A 17,962-nucleotide genomic window follows, 5' to 3' on the forward strand; every position below is an offset into this window, starting at 1 on the left:
CGTTCATATTTAATATGGCTGTTGTCACACAACTCCTAATAAAGACCTTTTACTTTTGGTTCATTCTGAGAAAGTCACTACAAACATGTTTTCTGCAAATATTAAATAGCAAGTTTATTATTTACAGGCAAGCTTGGATAATTGGCAAAACAAAAAATCACATTTAAAACCATATGTACAAATAAAAACATGTGTCCCTCCCTGCATGGGAATAATCAATTCACTGCTCAGACTCAGAGCTACTGACATGGCTCCTAATTGCATCATCATCGTCATCATCATCATCCGCTTCGTCAAAGTAATTACAGTAATATAGATCTGGCTCAGTGAAATCCCCACCCGAATCAGACTGCAGAGTAAAATCCACATCACCAAACACATCACAAATGAGAAGTAATATCTCCTTGGCAGGGTTTACAGTAAGCTGAAAAAACAGCAAGGTTGGCAATGATGTATGACAGATCAAAGATATACTGACAATGGTCCTACACAGAATCCACTAGTTGTTGAGTGAAACCAGTGCATGCTTCTTGTGAGGTGAAGAGTCCAGTAGATGGACTGATTAGACTGGCCCTGTAGCCATTTAGCAAGTCTGCAGCCACATGCCAACATCTCCGGTTAGCTGTTTTGTCCTGAATGACTTGGTAAACTGGGGTGGGTTCCAGGGGCGGACTGGGACCAAAAATAGGCCCTGGCATATTTGGCCCAAGCGGCCCTCAAATCGGTCGGGCGCACCTAATTAAATACAAAATCTTTGCATTACCCGTAAATATGCATATATGTTCAACTGTCATGGAGCACTGAAAGTGATGTAGGCCTCATTGGCTCTCACTCTGACTGATCAGAGCCATGGAGCACATGATCTCCATATTCAAGTAGGCTATACAAGCAATTATTAAAGAAGAGTTTCTGCTTGAATTCAAAGTATCATTTCAAATTATTCAATAGGCTACATTTAAACTATACAATGCTCAATTGACAGCAGCACCAAAAAATTACTGAAGCCTATGTGTAAAGAGTTAAATTACTTAGATTGTCTAGACATGTAATTAAGCAATCACTGTAGGACAACTGAAACAACACGAAATAAACAGGGCTGTTGCTGGAAATATTTTATTCCTGTCGGCTATACTACCTACCTACATTGCTGGTACATTTTGGAACAGTATAGCTACATGAACTAATTATCTTTAATGCCTTTCAGTAGCCTATCGTATAGGTTATATAGTTGGCTTGTGCATGACTAGGACTTGATGTTTAGTAGCCTACATGTCCGTCAGTCTACAGTCTTTTAGCTCATCTTTACCATGATAACCCAGATAGAATCCAACGCTCTACTTTGAGAGACCATGCAACCAGCACTCATGCCATCGATGCTGAATTTTGGGCGTCTGACGGAAACTGATCAATCTGACCAACAATTAACGTCGATTTGACCTCCCTCCTTGACCTCCCTCCACCTTAAAACTTTGACCATTGTTGTAGCCTAAATAACAGCATTTCTAGCAGCCCTGCCCACCTGTTGTATTATTGACTCCAAGTCCCCTGGAACCCCAGAAAAACTAACAAAACTAAATATACTATATAAATTAAATTAAATGTATGTAAAAAAACTATAAAAACTATGTCAGTGCAGAAACAGGTTGAGGTAATAGGGTTACAGCCATTCAGTATTATTGTAGCAGAAGCCATTGATCATGTGTGCTAATATAGCATGAAAAACATGAAAAACAGTGTAGCAGGAAAGCGGTAGTAAAAACATTAGGCTGTGGACATTAGTAAAACAGTAGTAAAGCAGTAGTGGGCAGTCAGTACTCAAACATGGAGAGGGTGGAGAGGCAGACAGACTAAGCAGAGAAGTCAATCTCTCCTCTTCCCTTTAGTGATGCATTGAACAGTTCAATGGCCCTGGGGACAAATGACTTCCTCAGTCTGTCTGTTGCGCAAGTCAGTGAGCGAAATCTCCAGCTGATCAAGCTCTTTTGCTTTTTAATAGTGCTGTAGAGTGGGTGGCATTCATTGTCCAAGATGTTGATCAGTTTGTTCAGGGTCCTTTTGTCAGATATTGAAGTGATATAATAAGCACACAATGTGCCAACTACACACTGATGGTATGAATAAAAAACACATCTGGCTTTTGCTTTCTCTGTGCACAAGGTAGGCTATGTCAGTTTGAGGTCATACTTTTGTCATAGTTCTGTAAACATACAGGGATCTCTCAAAATGTTGTCTACATCACGTCCTCTAGTCAGCAATGTCCTCTAGTCCAAGGTACTGGGGAAAATATATTCTGGAATGTCCGTATCCAGGCCTGACATGTAGACTGATTTTTTTGCCTGTAAAAGGACTATTTCTTACTCTTCTTACCCTTCCTCTTCCGCCTCCTCATCCTCCTCTTGCTCCTCCTTGTCCTCTTTCTCTAACCACATCCCTGAAGGACATTTACACCACCCACCTCACCCGCAAGGCGACCAAAATTGTGAGTGATGCAAGTCACCCCGCTCACAATCTGTTTGATCTACTGCCTTCTGGGAAGAGGTACAGAAGCCTGCGCTCCCGCACCACCAGCTTCATCAGGCTGTTAGGATGCTGAACTCTCTCCCCCCTCCACCCTCAGCTACATAACATCCTGGACATTGGACCCACAATGGCCGCCTTGCACTACTCCACTTGCACACTTTGCAACTTGTTGTTGTTGTCCTGAAAACACAACACTTCTGCTGCTCTTACATAACTTGCACCACTATGCCACTTTATTTCTTACTTAGGTCAAACAGAACTACCTCAGCCTCTTATTGGCCTGACTTTGCACTATTTTATTGACTGTCTACTGTATGCACAATTGCACAATTTCAACCAAATTTTGCTGCTCTTATTTCTTCATTGTATGTGCCCTCTTATTTACTTATTTTTTGTTTACTTGAATGTTATGTTTGTCTGTGTACTTAAATTGGTAAAATATGTCTTGTCTTCACCGTGGGATAGTGAGAAACGTAATTTCAATCTCTTTGTATGTCTGGAGCATGTGAAGAAATTGACAATAAAGCAGACTTTGACTTTGTCCTTGTCATCCTCTCCCACTCGCTTCTTCACCTCCACGTCCTCTTCCTCCTCCTCTTCCTCCTCCTTCTTCACCTCCACGTCCTCTTCCTCCTACTTCTTCACCTCCTCTTCCTCCTCTTACTTCTTCACCTCCACGTCATATTCTTCGGCCTCCTTATTCTTACCTTTCTCACTCCTCCTGCTCCCTCCATTGTACCCATTGTACATGACCTGTGGCTTACTTATAGTGCTTAGGCTGATTGCAAAGTGAACTAATTATCTAAAACAGTTTTCACAAGAGAAAGTGCCAGAGAGTTGGCAAAATAGGGAAAATAATAGCCATACATGTGTACAGATTTGCTACGAGTGTGTTGATCATTTGGAAATTAAGTGTAAAGCAGTGAGTTGTGTTTACAGTTCCGCAAAGAGTGCTGTGCAGTGGATTGTGCCTACAGTTGTGCAAAGTGTGTGTTACAAAATTGCAAACTGAGTGCAAAAGCAGTGATTGTGCTTTTAGTTTTGCAAACTCAGTAAGTGGTTTTGCTGTAAGTATTAATAGTTTTAGAAATTGTGCTATAAGAATCACGGTTGAGTTTAAGCATTCAGAAAAAACTGTAAGCCTTTCTCCTTCATTCAAGAACAAAATCAACTAAGAATTGTTGTATGTAGAAACTAAAAATAAACTAATTTTATATCTTATCTTAGATACAGTACTACTAAAAATAAACTAATTTTATATCTTATCTTAGATACAGTAAACAATGTAACCGCTTTTTGGTGTATTTGGTGAATGCTTTACACTTTCGGATCAAATCAAGACATTCCCTTTTGTGTTTGATAGTGTCAGATTGTCTCATGTTGTCTATCATTGTACATTACTGTCCATCATCATTTGCTCGATGGCGTCCAAAGGTGTGAAAAGGGGCCAACAAGGTCCAGTACATAGTGGATATGACTATAACATACAGTAGGTTAGGTCCACATAGTGGATATAACTATAACATAGGTTAGGTCCAGTACATAGTGTTTATAACTATAACATAGGTTAGGTCCAGTACATAGTGTTTATAACTATAACATAGGTTAGGTCCAGTACATAGTGGATATGACTATAACATAGGTTAGGTCCAGTAAATAGTGGATATGACTATAACAAAGGTTAGGTCCAGTAAATGGTGGATAAAACTATAACATAGGTTAGGTCCAGTAAATGGTGGATAAAACTATAACATAGGTTAGGCAACATCATTATTTAAAGCCTAGCTCGCTTCATAGAAAATACACATAAGTAAGTATACATGTATTTGGACAGTCTTTTTTTTTTTCAAAAGGAACTTCAGCTGCACTTCAGCTGTCACAAAATGTAGTGGAGTAAAAAGTAAGATATTTGGCCGAGAAATGTATTGGAGTAAAAGTAAAACGTTTAACAAAGTTCAAGCACTCAAGTAAAGTACAGATACATGAAAAAATTGCTTAAGTACAGTAATTGAGTAAATATACTCAAGTAATGTCTGCCACTGCCCCTGTGACATATATCTCATCCTCCCAGCGTATAAAAACATATAAAACATATATATCCCATCCACCTATGTGACATATATCTCATCCATCCAGCATTACCCCATTCAGCACACAGGCACATTACATTAAGACCCCAACACAGACACATCCCGTGTGAGAAACTACAAGCAACTGAGGTGGTGGTGACAGTATTACAGCTTGTTCTGCAGCAACTGAGGTGAAGAATTGGTTTAGGGGATGGTGTGTGTCACCTGCTATTGTATGTGCTAGACGTGTGAGTCATTCATGTCTGATAAACTGGGTGTGGGGAGACTGATTATCTTGGAGGCAATATGTGTGATTTTAGTGAGTTTGTTTTTGCTGGTGGCGGTTGGCATTGTGTGAGCAGTACAGCAGGGTGGGTTGGATGATGCTTTTGTAGAGTAGGAACAGCAGGTGCACATTTATGCACATTATAATTTCGTACCTCTCGTTGCTTTCATTGTAGACTATGTGTGCAACTTTACCAAACAGTATAGAAGTAAACCCCCTCTCCTTGCCCCCCTCTCTCTCCTTGCCCCCCTCTCTCTCCCTCTCCTGCTCAATGAACAAAACATTCACAATCGTGAAAGCAAGGAGGCATAGAAGACGACTAGCTAAATTACTATTAAATCCGCTTAGCATCATTAGCATGCTGCACATATTTGTTTAAAACTCTTGCATTCAAGTTGACTGATCATCTCAATACCAATGTTTCCCAAAAGGGCCAGCCACAAGGAGAACAGTATTACCTTGAAACTTAAACACACATGGGGAAACTGAACAGTCCAGCCAGTAGACTATGATAAGTTAGCCAACTATGCTACTTTGTTTACAATATTTCCAGGCTTCAACCAGACAGCTGAATTAAAAAGGTAGAGTTGTAATAGAAATAGTAGGCCTAGGCTATGGGCTAATCTGCATAAAGTGTGCAGTCATAAATATCAGAAATGCAGTATTCTCTCTTTTTATATCAGGATATAATAGCCTGGGTGTACCCATGCTGCCTTGCGTGCGATTTGATTCAGCTGTAAGGCAGCCTGGAAACCATGGAGCAAATTTTCGCCTGAGATAGGGAACTATCACAGAACAAGGGGGAAAGCAAAACGATGATGAGCTATGGACAAACGCATTTGATAGACATCCGTGGCACCCAAAAAATAGCTAGCGGCTAGCGCCACCACTTACCAAACGTTAATTTTCTCGTATTTGAAAACAATGCCCAGATCCGTTTATTGGGTGCCACGGATGTCTATCGAATGCGTTTGTGCATAGCACATCATCGTTTTGCTTTCCCCCTTGTTCTGTGATCGTTCCCTATCTCAGGCGAAAATTTGCTCCATGGTTTCCAGGCTGCCTTACAGCGTGAATCAAATCGCGCGCAAGGCAGCATGGGGACACCCAGGCTAAGGATATAAAATAATACAGATATATTATACTATATATTATATTCTAATCCTCTGGAGTTCCAAGCTAGGCTATTGAAATGTTATTTAATAAAATGTCTAGCCCCCCCACCCAGAAAAAAATAAAACATCGAGGTTTGTATCGAACCGTGGGTCAAAAATCGTGATACAAACCGAAATTTGAGGTTGGTGTATCGTTAGAGCCCTACTAATCAAGATAGAGCAACGTAATTCGTTCGATCCGAACATTGGGAAAGCGCGTTCATTTGAATGGAACTTGCAGCGGAACTGGTGAACTTCTGCAGCGTTCTGATAAGCCACTTTCAAAATCATTGTTGAATTTTGGCCGGTAAAAAATATGTTAACCCTGATTGCAACCATGGTGACCATAGAATGGAACGCAAACACACATAAGGATATCAGCGGCAACCGAACAACACGGCTACAGATGACTCACTTTGATTTTGCAAGATTGTCAAGGATGTTCCACTCTTTAAAAATCGGGCTTAAGTTGGGAGGAGTATTCCCCGCTTTAGAAGACACAGTTGGGGAAACAGTCTTAGAGGACACAGTTTAGGAGACAATCTTAAAGGAGACAGTTTGGGAGACAGTCTTAGACCAGTCCTCTAGATGAGTGGGAGACTAGACCAGAGACTAGAACAGTCCTCTAGATGAGTGAGTGGGAGACTAGACCAGTCCTCTAGATGAGTGGGAGACTAGACCAGTCCTCTAGTCTTAGACCAGTCCTCTAGATGAGTGGGAGACTAGACCAGAGACTAGACCAGTCCTCTAGATGAGTGAGTGGGAGACTAGACCAGTCCTCTAGATGAGTGGGAGACTAGACCAGTCCTCTAGTCTTAGACTAGTCCTCTAGATGAGTGGGAGACTAGACCAGAGACTAGACCAGTCCTCTAGATGAGTGAGTGGGAGACTAGACCAGTCCTCTAGATGAGTGGGAGACTAGACCAGTCCTCTAGATGAGTGAGTGGGAGACTAGACCAGTCCTCTAGATGAGTGGGAGACTAGACCAGTCCTCTAGTCTTAGACCAGTCCTCTAGATGAGTGGGAGACTAGACCAGAGACTAGACCAGTCCTCTAGATGAGTGAGTGGGAGACTAGACCAGTCCTCTAGATGAGTGGGAGACTAGACCAGTCCTCTAGTCTTAGACCAGTCCTCTAGATGAGTGGGAGACAGCTGGTCTGTGGTCATTGCTGGTCTCTGCTGGTCTGTGGTCATTGCTGGTCTCTGCTGGTCTGTGTTCACTTCTGGTCTCTGCTGGTCTGTGGTAACTGCTAGTCTGTGGTCTCTGCTGGTCTGTGGTCTCTGCTGGTCTGTGGTCATTGCTGGTCTCTGCTGGTCTGTGGTCATTGCTGGTCTCTGCTGGTCTGTGGTCACTTCTGGTCTCTGCTGGTCTGTGGTCTCTGCTGGTCTGTGGTAACTGCTGGTCTCTGCTGGTCTGTGGTCATTGCTGGTCTCTGCTGGTCTGTGGTCACTTCTGGTCTCTGCTGGTCTGTGGTCTCTGCTGGTCTGTGGTAACTGCTGGTCTCTGCTGGTCTGTGGTCAGAGAGCGTCTAGCTGCTTTCAGTGCTTCTCTCCTCTGCTGCAGGTCCCTCAGATTCACCTTAAAGTCTAAATACAAACACAGATTTAAACAATTACCCTCAGATAAACACAGTTATACTCAGACAAACACATTTACACTCAGACAAACACAGTTATACTCAGACAAACACAGTTATACTCAGACAAACACATTTACACTCAGACAAACACATTTACACTCAGACAAACACAGTTACACTCAGACAAACACAATTACAATTACACTCAGACAAACACAGTTACACTCAGACAAACACAATTACAATTACACTCAGACAAACACATTTATACTCAGACAAACACAGTTACACTCAGACAAACACATTTACACTCAGACAAACACAGTTACACTCAGACACACACAGTTACACCAGGGATGTGATTGGCAAAGGTAAAAAAAAAGGAAAATATACGAAGCAATATATATTTGTATATATATATACTGTATATATATACCCCCCCCCCCCCCCCAAATCCTATGCAAGGGTGGCACTAATATAGGGCCTTAAAGAAAAAATAATAGGGGGGTCTGGGGGCATGCCCCCCCGGAAGAAAATTTTGAAAAATAACCCTTTAAATTATGACATCTGATGACTTTTACGGGACGTATTGATACATTGATATACATATATTTCAAACATTACAGCATATTACAATACAGCCTAGAAGGCCTAAAGAAAACTAATTTATCATAGAGCAAAGTAGCCTAGGCCTACACAAGACTAAACCAAATATGGCTGAAATATATAGGCCATCATGATCATTTTGCCAACAGTGACGCAGAACCATGGATTTTTTCCATTTATAACATGTTTTGTTTATAACTTAAACCAACATTGAGTAAATGATTTGCTATAGGCCTACTTGATGATAATATATAGCCTACCCCCTAAAAGTCCTCTGGGCCTACGTACAAAATAGTGAATCATGTGATAGGCCTACTGATATTGATGCTGATTGAAGAGGTTGCAACTTGAAGGTTAATATTTCAGTTCCAAAGAGAATCAAATTACATCGCTCCCTCTCCTCCCAAAGTAACACTGTAGGTCCTACACCTCTCCTCCTAAAATAAATGTTAGGCTCTGTTTTAAGCTACTGCGCCAGGATTGTGTAGGCTAACCGGCTACAACACTAGTTTTCTCATGGTGAGATGGCATCCTGAAATATGTTTTAGACAAGGGGCGCAAGGTTCACGGAGGTGAACGGCTGGACAAACGCGAAATGACAAGGTGTTAACTAAACAATGTAGTAGGCCTAAGGTAGACAGGCTTTGTGGTTAAAACTATGAAAACCTGTAAGGTTAGGCTAGTCTGTCACAGCTAACTTCAAGCGCAGCTTACACGCGCAGAAATTAAAATTCAATATCAGCATTACGAGATTCATTATCGGAAAATCCTGACAGCGAACCCGATGCAAAGCCAAAACGAGAAAAAAAACTTCATACATGATGTCTTTTTAAATCAATTTGTTGACCTTTACCGTTTCATGGCTTCTGCTGAGAAACTAGTTCGCCACACACACTGAACTCGAATCAAGCATTATTCAGAACGCAGCTGATCAACCCGTCCCGTCTACTTTCACTTTCAATGAAATCCACTAGTAAACGGAATACTTGCGGCGTGATATTCGGAAAGATGTGAAGCACAAAACCCGTCATCATTGTCAGCGGCCTGTTATAACAATGGCCTGTGTTATACAGAAATATAGTCTACTTCTGACCGACAGACCCCCGCCCCCTAAAAAAAATTATCGGATCTATACAAATTGTGTGGGTCTCATTTTCAAGTCGAAAAAAAAACGGAATTCCGTTTAAAAATGGAAGAATCACACCCCTGTTACACTCAGACAAACACAGTTACATTTAGACACAAACATAGTTACATTTAGACACACAGTTACATTTAGACACAAACTGGGCCAGATGTACGTACATTTGCGAACGTAGCGTTATCAGCGTCATGGCCACACCGCAGATTGCGAACGCTGTCAGTCCCAAGTTTCCGTCGTATTTATCAATCGGTCAATCCTTAGTAAACTGCGCCTTTCTCTGCCTTTCTCCCCCCATAAACGCAATTTACGAACGTCCACAACTGAATGGCAGCGCCTACATACAAGCGCAGTTGAATGAAGTTAACTGATGACAACATTAAAAAGAATCAAACGTTTAGCCATCATGAAATAATACCATACATGATAAGATGTAAACAAGCAGGGAGATAATGAAGATCAGTAGTTCTACTCAAACTACTTGTGCACGTAGGCTATGGAAGATTGGTCAAATCTAGCAAGTAGGAAAGTTTAAGTTGTGAAAGTGAAAGTAAGACATTCGAAAGGCCAACGAAAGTTAAGGTTGCTTTTGGTAGTACAAATACTTTCACCACAAAACTGGTGCTCTAAATAGCGATTCTGTTGTCTTTGAAAGGTTCTCTTATTGACACATTGAACTGCAATTTGGATTAACACCTGCTTTTACAAGGCGGAAGTATTTAGGCGCAGAATAGACGTGCACTTTCAGGAGCAGTCTTTGTACATATTGTACACATATATTGTACATACCGCGGAATACATAATTAGACGCTCTTTACTCTTCCCCTCCCATCTTTTTACGCTAAACTCCCACTTTCCCCTGGATCCTCCCATGAATGCATATGCATGACATGACAAACGCAATCTGCCACTTTCAGCTCCCGCGACAGGCAGTTTGCGCTTTTACATCATTGCGGCCTGTTTGTACATACCTCGCAATGATTTTACACGCACGTTGCGAAACAAATACGCCTGAAGTGGGCGCAAAAGCTGTGTGTCTAAATGTAACTGTGCTTGTCTGAGTGTAACTGATGCTTCTAATGAGGTGTGGGATATGAGATGCTTGTTATGAGGTGGTAGTTATGAGGTGGTCGTTATGAGATGGTTGTTATGAGATGGTCGTTATGAGGGTCTCGTTATGAGATGCTTGTTATGAGATGGTCGTTATGAGATGCTCGTTATGAGATGGTCGTTATGAGATGGTCGTTATGAGATGCTTGTTATGAGATGCTTGTTATGAGATGGTCGTTATGAGATGGTCGTTATGAGATGGTCGTTATGAGGTGCCCATTATGAGATGCTTGTTATGAGATGCTTGTAAGGATTTCTTACCCTCCTCCAGCTGAGCTATGATCTCTTCTGAGTGCCCAAAAGCCTGGAGCACTCTCAGGCCGACCACAAAGTCTGAAAAACACACACAATTTAGTAAAACCACTTTAAATCAACACCCCTAAGCCAAACACCAACACTACTCACAGTTTAAATCAACACCACTACCAAAACTATACATCAACATTACTCAAACTACACACCAACGCTGCACAAAACACCTACACTGTTCCCAGTTTAAATCCGGGGTGGTGGTAGTGTAGTGGTTAAGGAACTGGGCTAGCATGCAGTAGCCTGAAGGTTGTGAATTCAATCCCTGGCTTCCACCGTTGTGCCCTTGAGCAAGGCACTTTGCCCCAAGTTGCTCCGGGGACAATGTAGTCCCTTGTAATATAGTTGACATATGTAAGTGACTTTGGACAACAGTGAATGTAAATATAAATAAATGTAAATCAACACCACTACCAAAACACCAACACTACTATACACCGACACTACTCAACCTAAACACAGACACTACTCAACCTAAACACCAACACTACATAACCTAAACACCAACACTACTCAACCTGAACACTACTCAACCAAAACACCAACACTACTCACAGTTTAAATCAGCACCACTAGCTGCTACCTAAACACCAACACTACTCACAGTTTAAATCAGCACCACTACCAAAACACCAACACTACTCACAGTTTAAATCAACACCACTACCAAAACACCAACACTACTCACAGTTTAAATCAGCACCATTACCAAAACTATAACACATAACTACATAATAGTGGTGTAAAGATTAACCAATATGTATCGGTATCCGTTTTTAACGTGTAAGATACGGCTACATCGATACGTGAAGCCCCGTATCGGAATAAAACTGAAATGAACTGGCCGTTATATCGATTTACTTGTTACGAATCGGTTCACAACCTTTTCTGCTCGCTCAGACTCTCATTTACGTTGCAAGCAGCGCGTTCATCCCACTTCCAGTTTTGAAACTACAAGTGGCACGGATTTGTGGGTAATGCAGTTCGTTTTGGGCTACATTCATTGCCCAAAGTTTTCAAAGGACTTCATTACCCATACATCTACTGCAACTTAAGCACGTGACACCTCGCACTCGGTCGTTTGTTTGACAGTTTTTACCAAAGATTCTAGCGCGGAGCTTTTCAAAATCCAGCATGAAATTAAACACTTACTATAGCATTCCTAAACAGCAACGATAGTCTGTAGAGTAGCCTTACGTTTGATGAAGGGATTTCTTTAAGGTTAAAGAATCATTTGGCCCTTGCTGCTAAAACGATGCACAAATTATTATTAGTTTGTTCATATTCACTCAGACTTGGAACAAAATAGGCCCAGTTCATTGATATGTAGGCCTATTTTGTTCTTGTAGGCTATGAGAAAAGGCCACGATTGTCTTAAAGGGGTGGTTCAGGATTTTGGACATAAGACCTCATTTCCAAGTAAGCAAGTGTGATATTTATCAGTGGAGAGCGTTTTCAACACGTTTCATCCAGTCCTTCTAATTGCAGAGTTCGCAGGTGCTAGGCTAGCGCAAGTCAACGGTATGTGCTAGCCTGCCACTAAAGACAGTCTTACCCACTCCAAAGTACACCCGAGGCAAATTCCAGACAATCGATGTAAATGTCTGTGTTGGTAGAATAGTGTGAGAAATACACCTACCCTCGCATCGCGTTGCAATAGTTATACTTTGGTCCCTGAAGTTGGTAGTAGTCATTTTGCATCTCAGCGGCGGCCTGATATTACCAAGGCTACTACTAGGCATCCCCATTGGAGTGCGCTTTACTGTTTACTTTTCGGCGCAGTACTACTAACCGGAGCAAGTATAATTCCGCCGCTGCTAAGAAACTAGTCCCTCAAAATGTAATGCGATCGTTGAAATGCAAGGATAGAATAACGTTAGAAATAACACTATCAAAACAGACATTTACATCGATAGTCTGGCGTTATAATTTATTTGCCTCGGGTGTACTTTGGAGTGGGTAAGACTGTTTTTAGTGGCAGGCTAGCACATACCGTTGACTTGCGCTAGCCTAGCACCTGCGAACTCTGAAATTAGAAGGACTGGATGAAACGTGTTGAAAACGGTCTCCACTGATAAATATCACACTTGCTTACTTGGAAATGAGCTCCTATGTCCAAAATCCTGAACCACCCCTGTTTTATTTTATTTCGGTATTGTCTCACCTCAACAACAGCTAGCTACAGCTCCTTGAAAACAATCAGATATAACTCTATAAAATCTATAAAGTCTTTTTTTTATGTTGTATTTGGTTGCTGTGTTTGACTGAAATGTAGACTATTCTTTTTTCATTTCAATACAGTATATGATACAAACCTCAGTTTAGATAATCATATTCACACATTTGTTTTTGCCTAATTGACATGACCATGATAATTGATAATATAAAATTAATGTGCACCTTAAGCAAATGATAAAAAATCGTTCAGAATGCTTTCCATTCTTCAACTGTATCGAATTGCATCGCATTGAATCGTACTGAATCGTTTTTTATGAACATGTATCTTTTCTTGTATCGAATCGTGCCCATGTATCTAGATGTGAATCGTATCGTCTTTTACATGAGAGATTCACACCCCTACTACATAACGTATACACCAACACTACGCAACCTAAACACTACTCAACCTAAACACTACTCAACCTAAACACCAACACTACTCAACCTAAAAACCCACACTACACCAACACTACTCAACCTAAACACCAACACTACTCAACCTAAACACCAACACTACACCAACACTACTCAACCTATACACCAAAACTACTATATAGTGTATCGTGTGTGTGCATAGTGTGTATAGTGTGTGTATGTGTGTGTGTGTACCCTCTGCGCTGGCCCTCTGCTCCTGGATGCGTTGGGCCAGGTTGTTCAGGTCAGCGGAGATGCAGCTAAAGATGGCCTCCGAGCAGCCAGCCTCCCTGCAGTAGCGCCAGAACGCCTCTGCCCGCCCTACATGCTCCAGGGGGGCATCTGCTGGGCCGGGGGTATTTGCTGGGCTGGAGGCATCTGCTGGGCCGGGGGTATTTGCTGGGCTGATGGCATCTACCAGGCTGGGGCCATCTGCTGGGCTGGAGGCATCTGCTGGACTAGGGGCATCTGCTGGGCTTGGGGCATATCCTGGACATGGGGCCAGAGTGGACACTGGGACTTCTGGTGGCAAAGCTGTAGGGAGACGATTTCAGGTCAGGGGTTGTTAGTTGGTACCTGGGGTGGTGTGTGTGTGTGTGTGTGGGGGGGGGGTGTTAGGTGGTACCTGGGGAGGTGTGTGTGTGTGTGTGTGTGGGGGGGGGGTTGTTAGATGGTACCTGGGGAGGTGTGTGTGTGCGTGTGGGGGGGGGGGGGGGGGTTGTTAGGTGGTACCTGGGGAGGAGGGTTCTCTTCCATTCAAAGATGACGCGCCAGGAAGCAAACTCTCTGATGCCTCATCCTGAGGAAAATACCAAACAGTAATCAGACCAGCGCTACCATGGATACAGAGCAGAGCTACCATGGATACAGAGCAGAGCTACCATGGATACAGATACAGAGCTACCATGGATACAGAGCAGAGCTACCATGGATACAGATACAGAGCTTCCATGGATACAGAGCAGAGCTACCATGGATACAGAGCAAAGCTACCATGGATACAGAGCAGAGCTAACATGGATACAGAGCAGAGCTAACATGGATACAGAGCAGAGCTCTACCATGGATACAGAGCAGAGCTACCATGGATACAGAGCAGAGCTACCATGGATACAGAGCAGAGCTACCATGGATACAGAGCAGAGCTAACATGGATACAGAGCAGAGCTCTACCATGGATACAGAGCAGAGCTACCATGGATACAGAGCAGAGCTACCATGGATACAGAGCAGAGCTACCATGGATACAGAGCAGAGCTACCATTCACTCTGTACCTGCTCACTCACTCTGCACCTGATTCTGTTTTAAATGTGCTTGCGTTGGCCGTGAAGCCCCTTTGAAAATCATAGGTTTACAGGCCACGGTGGCCTTGGTGCCCATGTTGGTGCCCCCTTCTTTCAATATTCTGCTTTGTGTCCTACTGATAACGATTTTTATTTAGCCTGTGGCCTGTCAAAATAATCTTAGCATTCACAGCGCAAATTAATGTAGTCTTTTACGCAGTGGAGAAAGTGACAGCGCAAGAAAGTGCGTCCAAATTCACCCATTCTTCTCAGTTGAACTACTCGCGAAGTAGCCTATTCATCACACAGACATCACAAGTATCACATGAAAGAGCTTTTTCTCAGCTTTTAAACGACGTTAGCCAATAATTGCTGTGTTGAACGGTTCGTGAGAAAAGTAAATAATATAATTCAATTTAATCATACATTCTACTGAAGGTTTTGCGTCCATGATCTCCCTACCCATTCATCTCGATGGAATACTTAACGAACCCTTCTTTTAACACATGACAAACCATATATCATATATCAGAATAAACAGCAGACCTTACCGAACACAAAGGTGTAAAGCAGTCCCCTGTACAGTTAGCCGTTCCAGAGTAATCCAGTTTTGAATTTGCAGTAAATTTCGACATGCATGGATGTCTCCAAATTTGGGCTTTAAGTTTTACAATGTGTTTAAATTGTTCCACATGATTTCATAACGGGCCAAATACAAAATAAATGTTACAAATATCGCCTAGATATTGGTAAATCAGAGGACAGCTGACTAAGAGTTTGTGAAAGTAGCCTTAATGATCACAAAATGCTAAGCATGCATCTAGGCTATTTGAGTTTCTTAAAGCTGAGCTGTGCTACATTTAAATTGTTCAATACATGATTTCATAGCAGGCCAAATAAAAAATAAATTTTATATATAGCCTAGATATCTGTTTTTATTAGATGATCAGATGATTTACAGTTATATGTACTATGTCATGTTTCATGTTTTTGTAATGTTTCATACAGTGATGCAGGTCTACTGCAGTGAATAGGCTAAATACAACTTTGATCATTTTTATAGCCTACTACTGTATAGTTAACTTTGGCCTTGGTGCCCTGACATGTGGCCTTTGTGCCCCCCACCAAATATGCCCAACTGAAGGCCAAGTGGCCTTGCCCTAAGAATGGTGAAATTCCAAGCCTGGTATGATGTGTTGTTAAATGTGTATTATGTGTTAGTAGATGTGTATTATGTGTTAGTAGATGTGTATTGTGTTGTTAGATGTGTATTACGCTATATTACTACGTATTACGTATTATGCTACGCCATATCATTGCCATTGGACTGAGGGGGACTAACGTTAAGTTAACACAGACTTTTCTTTATTTTAATTTCTTATTTATTTATTTATTTATTTTATTACTTGTTAATTTTTGTTTGTTGTCTGTCTTGTATGTCTACCGTTAGGTGTCTCGGGTACGCTGGCGATTAGTCTTGTGCGTCTTTTGTAAATTTGTTTGTTTGTCTTGATGTCACGGGAACGCTGGCGACTACGCCGCTCCGTCTGGCATTTTGTCTTAAATGTAAATGTAAATGTCTAGTGTGTAAAGCGACCTTGGGTGCTTTGAAAGGCGCTATGTAACAAATAAAATGTATTATTATTATTATTATTATTATGTGTTAGTAGATGTGTATTATGTGTATTATGTGTTGTTAGATGTGTATTATGTGTTGTGAGATGTGTATTATGTGTTAGTAGATGTGTATTGTGTTGTTAGATGGATGTGTATAGCAGATGTGTATTATGTGTTTTTAAATGTGTATTATGTGTTAGTAGATGTGTATTATGTGTTGTTAGATGTGTATTATGTGTTGTTAGATGTGTATAATGTGTTGTTAGATGCATATTATGTGTTAGTAGATGTGTATAGCAGATGTGTATTATGTGTTAGCAGATGTGTATTATGTGTTAGTAGATGTGTATTATGTGTTGTTAGATGTGTATTATGTGTTGTTAGATGTGTATAATGTGTTGTTAGATGTATTATTTGTTAGTAGATGCATATTATGTGTTAGTAGATGTGTATAGCAGATGTGTATTATGTGTTAGCAGATGTGTTATGTGTTAGTAGATGTGTATTATGTGTTAGTAGATGTGTATAGCAGATGTGTATTATGTGTTGTTAGATGCATATTATGTGTTAGTAGATGTGTATAGCAGATGTGTATTATGTGTTGTTAGATGTGTATTATGTGTTAGTAGATGTGTATTGTGCTGTTAAATGTGTATTATTTGTTAGTAGATGCATATTATGTGTTAGTAGATGTGTATAGCAGATGTGTATTATGTGTTAGCAGATGTGTATTATGTGTTAGTAGATGTGTATTATGTGTTAGTAGATGTGTGTTATGTGTTGTTAGATGTGTATTATGTGTTGTGAGATGTGTATGATGTGTTAGTAGATGTGTATTATGTACCTGCAGATGTACAGCCATATGCACTGTGGCTACTCAGGGGGGGCTGTGGTGTGTGTGTGTACATCAGTATATGTATGTATGTGTGTGACTGAACTCACTGATTCGATATCTGTTTCATCTCCATCAAGACCTAGACAGGAGCTAGACCTGTCTGAGAGAGAAGAGAAAGAGAGAGAGAGAGAAAGAGAGAGAGAGAGAGAGAGAGAGAGAGAGAAAAAGTCATCATTTACTTCATCATGGCAACTGAAACATGTAGCGTAGCATAGTGGCTAAGGATGCAGTCGCCTGAAAAAGTAGCATGGCTTAGCAACCCGTAGCTAGGCACGGGAGGCCTGGCAAGCTTTTGAGTTTTGCCATGTTAACCTATCGAGCCTGACGGCCTGTGGGTCATTAAAGGAGCTAATTTGGATGTGTGGTGCCCTAACTCACGTAAAAACATAGTGAAATAACATGTTGCACTATAGAATCATTATATCATTTGGAACCATATTATTCTAATTATAAAAAATGGCATATTGCATGTGAATTATTGAAACACACTCAGCACACAGTGAACACACAGTGAGGTGAAGCACACATTAATCCCGACGCAGTGATCTGCCTGCTACAGCAGTGCTCGGGGAGCAGTGAGGGGTTAGGTGCCTTGCTCAAGGGCACTTCAGCCGTGCCTACTGGTCGGGGTTCGAACCGGCAACGCTCCGGTTACAAGTCCGAAGCGCTAACCAGTAGGCCCCGACTGTCCCATGTGTTCGTGTGTGTCTGCCTGGGAGTAGTCATGTCTAAAAGGGCGTAAGTGTTTTGTGTGTG

The 17,962-nt window shown here is 41.5% G+C and overlaps 1 protein-coding gene across 3 annotated transcripts in view; it reads right to left on the reverse strand.

Moving 5' to 3' along the window:
- Nucleotides 1-4,426: 4,426 nt before the first annotated feature.
- The window catches only part of phf11 (PHD finger protein 11), a 76,682-nt gene continuing 63,146 nt past the window's right edge, over nucleotides 4,427-17,962 (reverse strand). For all 3 annotated transcript variants that reach the window (XM_076262920.1, XM_076262919.1, XM_076262918.1), the window contains exons 9-13: nucleotides 17,254-17,306; nucleotides 14,143-14,209; nucleotides 13,606-13,944; nucleotides 10,729-10,800; nucleotides 4,427-7,617 (exon numbers count right to left, since the gene is read on the reverse strand). In XM_076262920.1, coding sequence (XP_076119035.1) covers nucleotides 7,478-7,617; nucleotides 10,729-10,800; nucleotides 13,606-13,944; nucleotides 14,143-14,209; nucleotides 17,254-17,306 — 671 coding nt within the window. In that variant the 3' untranslated portion in view covers nucleotides 4,427-7,477. The remainder of the gene's footprint in view (nucleotides 7,618-10,728; nucleotides 10,801-13,605; nucleotides 13,945-14,142; nucleotides 14,210-17,253; nucleotides 17,307-17,962) is intronic.

Source organism: Alosa pseudoharengus, unplaced genomic scaffold, assembly GCF_046254945.1.
Source record: "Alosa pseudoharengus isolate Yale_2024_CS ecotype anadromous, Long Island Sound unplaced genomic scaffold, YU_APseudo_1.1 YU_APseudo_1.1_scf_3, whole genome shotgun sequence".
In the NCBI taxonomy this organism is placed as follows: domain Eukaryota; kingdom Metazoa; phylum Chordata; class Actinopteri; order Clupeiformes; family Clupeidae; genus Alosa; species Alosa pseudoharengus.